Consider the following 3,679-nt stretch of genomic DNA (forward strand, 5'->3'; position numbering starts at 1 on the left):
CCCCCCGCTGCGATTCCCCACACACACACCGGCTGCGGCTCCAGGTTGATTCCTCTGAGTGCCTTTGGGTTTCTTCGATGGTTTTGTGTTCGTTTTGTTTTGTGAGCGCCAGGACCAGGGCTTGAACTCAGGGCCTTAAGGTCTTCCTTTGATCTTCAGACCAAGGCTGATGCTCCACTGCTTGAGCCGAGCTCCACTTGCAGACTTTGCTGCTTCGTTGCAGATCCAAGCCTCGGGGCCTTTTCTGCCAGGGCTCGCTCTGAACCTCAATACTCAGACCTCGGCCTCATGAGGAACTAGGCTGACAGGTGTGAGCTACCATTGTCCAGCTTGGTTTGTTTTCCACACAGTCTTGCTGTGTTGCTCAGGCTGATCTTGACCTCCTGTGCCTCCGCCTCTGGAAGAGGTGGACTACAGAGTCAAGCAGGCCACCTGGCTTCTGAAGTGATGGATGAGAGGAAGAGTCTGTCATGCTCACCAGCCACCTCCCCCTCCCCGCCCGCCCAGGGAGGACCCAGCCCTGCACCACAGCCCTGGTCCTGCCCTTCCGGCACCCAGCACCTGTTCCAACAGACAATCCACCTGCCTGCACCAGCCTCCGCTCAGGCTCTTCCCTCCACCAGTCAAGTCCCCAGTCTGTCCTGCTCTCCCCCCCTCAGTCCTGGGCTCTCAGCCTCTAGCCTTCCTCTTCACTAGTCCGGCCACTGCTCTTAAGGCCTTCCCACTGGCTTATCTCTAAATGGCAGACCTCTGCTTTAAGAACTAAAATAATCCAGGCTGTGGGTAGAGCACTGAGCCGCCCTGTGCTAGCAGAGGCCAAGCCCCCCCACCACACTTCTCCCTGACCTAGGGACTTAGCAGGGAGGCATAGTTTGCCTTATTTTTTATATTATTATTACACAGATAACCCATATTACTTTTAAAAAACAAAAATTAGGTCAAACAGGAACTCACTCCCTGGTCCCCACCGCCAGTGTCGGAGTGCAGCCAGGGCCTCGTGTGTTAGGCAGGAGGTGCACAGCCAGTCTGTAATCCCAGCATTGACGGGATCCCGTGTGACCCCATGTAGAAAAGCCAGGCTTTTCCTAAGGCTCCTCTTATATCTTACACTTGTTCCCCCTTCTAACCCCACTTTTTTTTTCTTTTACCATCTTGGGGCCTGAACTCTGGCCGAGGTGCTGTTCCTGAGCTCTTTTGCTCAAGGTTAGCACTCTACCACACTCTAGCCACAGTGCCAGGTCCTGGTTAATTGGAGATAAGGATCTCATAAACTTTCCTGCCCTGCTGGTTTCAAACTTCAGTCCTCAGATCTCCGATTCCTGAGTGGCAAAGATTACAGACCTGAGCCACCAGTTTTGTTTTTTGATTTAAAAAACTCAGCAAAATAAAATTCCAAGTTTAAAAGAAAATTCCAGGGGCTGGGAAGGTGGCTCAGTGGTAGAGTGCTTGCCTTGCATGCATGAGGCCCTGGGTTTGATTCCTCAGCACCACGTAAGCAGAAAAGCTGGAAGTGGCACTGTGGCTCAAGTGGTAGAGTGCTAGCCCTGAGCTGAAGAGCTGAGGGACAGCACCCAGGCCAGAGTTCAGACCCCACGACTGGCAAAAAAAAAAAAAAATCCAGTTTAATTGTTGAAGAACGTTTCCCATATAGATCAAACTGGTACAAATAAAAACATAGCAACCTTCTAGGCAAAATCAAAACAAAACCCTCACCATTGGACTTTTTAACCATTTCACATTTTTTTTCTTTTCTGGTCCTGGGGCTTGAACTCAGGGCTCAGGTGCAGTTCCTGAACTTCTTTTGCTCAAGGCTAGCCACAGTGCTACTTCCAGCTTTTTCTGAATAGTTCACTGGAGGTAAGAGTCTTACAGACTTTTCTGCCTGGGCTGGCTTCTACCTGTGATCCTCAGATTTTAGTCTTCTGAGTAGCTAAGAGTACAGTTGTGAGACACCAGCATTCAGCTATAAATTTTCTATTCCTGCTATAGCTACATACATTTAAAAAGTTACTGGGAGCTGAGGGACAGCGCTCAGGCCCAGAGTTCAAGCCCCACGACCGACCAAAAAACAAAAAGTTACTGGATGGGTTGGGAATGTGGCTTAGCAGTAGAGTGTTTGACTAGCATGCATGAATCCCTTGGGTTCTATTCCTCCGTACCACATAAAGCCAGAAGTGGCACTGTGGCTCAAGTGGTAGAGTGCTAGCCTTGGGCAAAAGAAGCTCAGGAACAGCACCCAGACCCTGAGCTCAAGCCCCAGGATTGGCAAAAAGGAAAAAAGTTACTAGAATCTTTGAAATAGGTATTTATGCATTTGAGTTTTTACATAGAATACCCAGAAGGCTTGTTAGGTTATCTGAGACCATTGAAAATGTCTACCTATAGCCCCGCACTTGTGGCTCATTCTTGTCATTCTAGTTACCAAGAAGGCTGAGATTTGAGGATTTTAGTTCGAAGCCAGCCCAAGCAGGAAAGTGTGTGACTTTTTTATTTTGGGGGGGGGTCCGGTCGTGGGGCCTGAACTCTGGGCCTGGGCGTTGTCCCTCAGCTCTTCAGCTCAAGGCTAGTGCTCTACCACTTGAGCCACAGCACCACTTCTGGCTTTTTTCCTTTTGCTTATGTGGTGCTGAGGAATCGAACCCAGGGCCTCATGCATGCAAGGCAAGTGCTCTACCCCTGAGCCACCTTCCCAGCCCAAGTGTGTGACATTTATCTTTAACCACCAAAAAGCTAGAGGTGGAGCTGTGGTTCAATTGGTAGAGTGCCAGTCTTATGTAAAAAAGCCAAGTAAGATCTTGAGTTCAGTACTGGTGTAAATGAAAATGTCTCCCTCTAGGGCACCCCTTCTTTCCTATGTACTCCCCACTTTTGCTTTCTGAAGGGGAGGTTTTCAATCCTCACCTTTGCTCCCTTCCTTCTCCTCTATGTGAAATACTGTAAATTAAATGCAAAGGCACAATGAAACATCACTTTTATTTTTATTTTTATTGGCACGCAATTACTTTTGCTAAATACACAAAACTCTGATCAATATGTGCACATGATTGGGGGTGAGGAGTGCTCTGGGGCGTTCACACGGCGTGCTGGACTCCCTCTGCTCTAGTGTGGCTCACACCGGCATGCTGGGCGCCAGTGCTCTGGTGGGGGCTCACACCAGTGTGCTAGGACTCCATGTGCTCTGAGGTCTCACACCGGTGTGCTGGGGCTCTGCATGCTCTGGGAGCTCACACTGGCGTGCTGGGACTCTGTGTGTTAACATCACTGTGCTGGAGCTCCGCATGCTCTGTGTGTTCACACCGGCGTGCTGGGGCTCTGTATGCTCTAATGGGGACTCACACAGGCATGCTGGGACTCTGTGTGCTCTGGTGGGGGCTCACACCGGCATGCTGGGACTCCCTCTGCTCTAGTGGGGGCTCATACCGGTGTGCTGGGGCTCCGTGTGCTCTAGTGGGGGCTCATACCGGTGTGCTGGGGCTCCGTGTGCTCTAGTGGGGGTTCACACCGGCGTGCTGGGGCTCCGTGTGCTCTGGAGGCTCACACCGGCGAGCTGGGGCTCCGCGTGCTCTGGAGGCTCACACCCGCGTGCTGGGGCTCCGCGTGCTCTGGAGGCTCACACCGGCGAGCTGGGGCTCCGCGTGCTCAGGGGGCTCACACCTGTGTGCTGGGGCTCCGCGTGCTC

General features: G+C 51.6%; 1 protein-coding gene across 1 annotated transcript in view; it reads right to left on the bottom strand.

Annotated features, from left to right (window-relative positions):
• LOC105986380 (pyrroline-5-carboxylate reductase 2-like) overlaps positions 1–3,679 on the bottom strand; it is a 17,313-nt gene that overhangs the window by 8,800 nt on the left and 4,834 nt on the right. Inside the window, exon 2 of the mRNA XM_013017274.1 lies at positions 357–397. Coding sequence (XP_012872728.1) covers positions 357–397 — 41 coding nt within the window. The remainder of the gene's footprint in view (positions 1–356; positions 398–3,679) is intronic.

The sequence above is a fragment of the Dipodomys ordii genome, unplaced genomic scaffold (genome assembly GCF_000151885.1).
Source record: "Dipodomys ordii isolate 6190 unplaced genomic scaffold, Dord_2.0 Scaffold35, whole genome shotgun sequence".
In the NCBI taxonomy this organism is placed as follows: Eukaryota; Metazoa; Chordata; class Mammalia; order Rodentia; family Heteromyidae; genus Dipodomys; species Dipodomys ordii.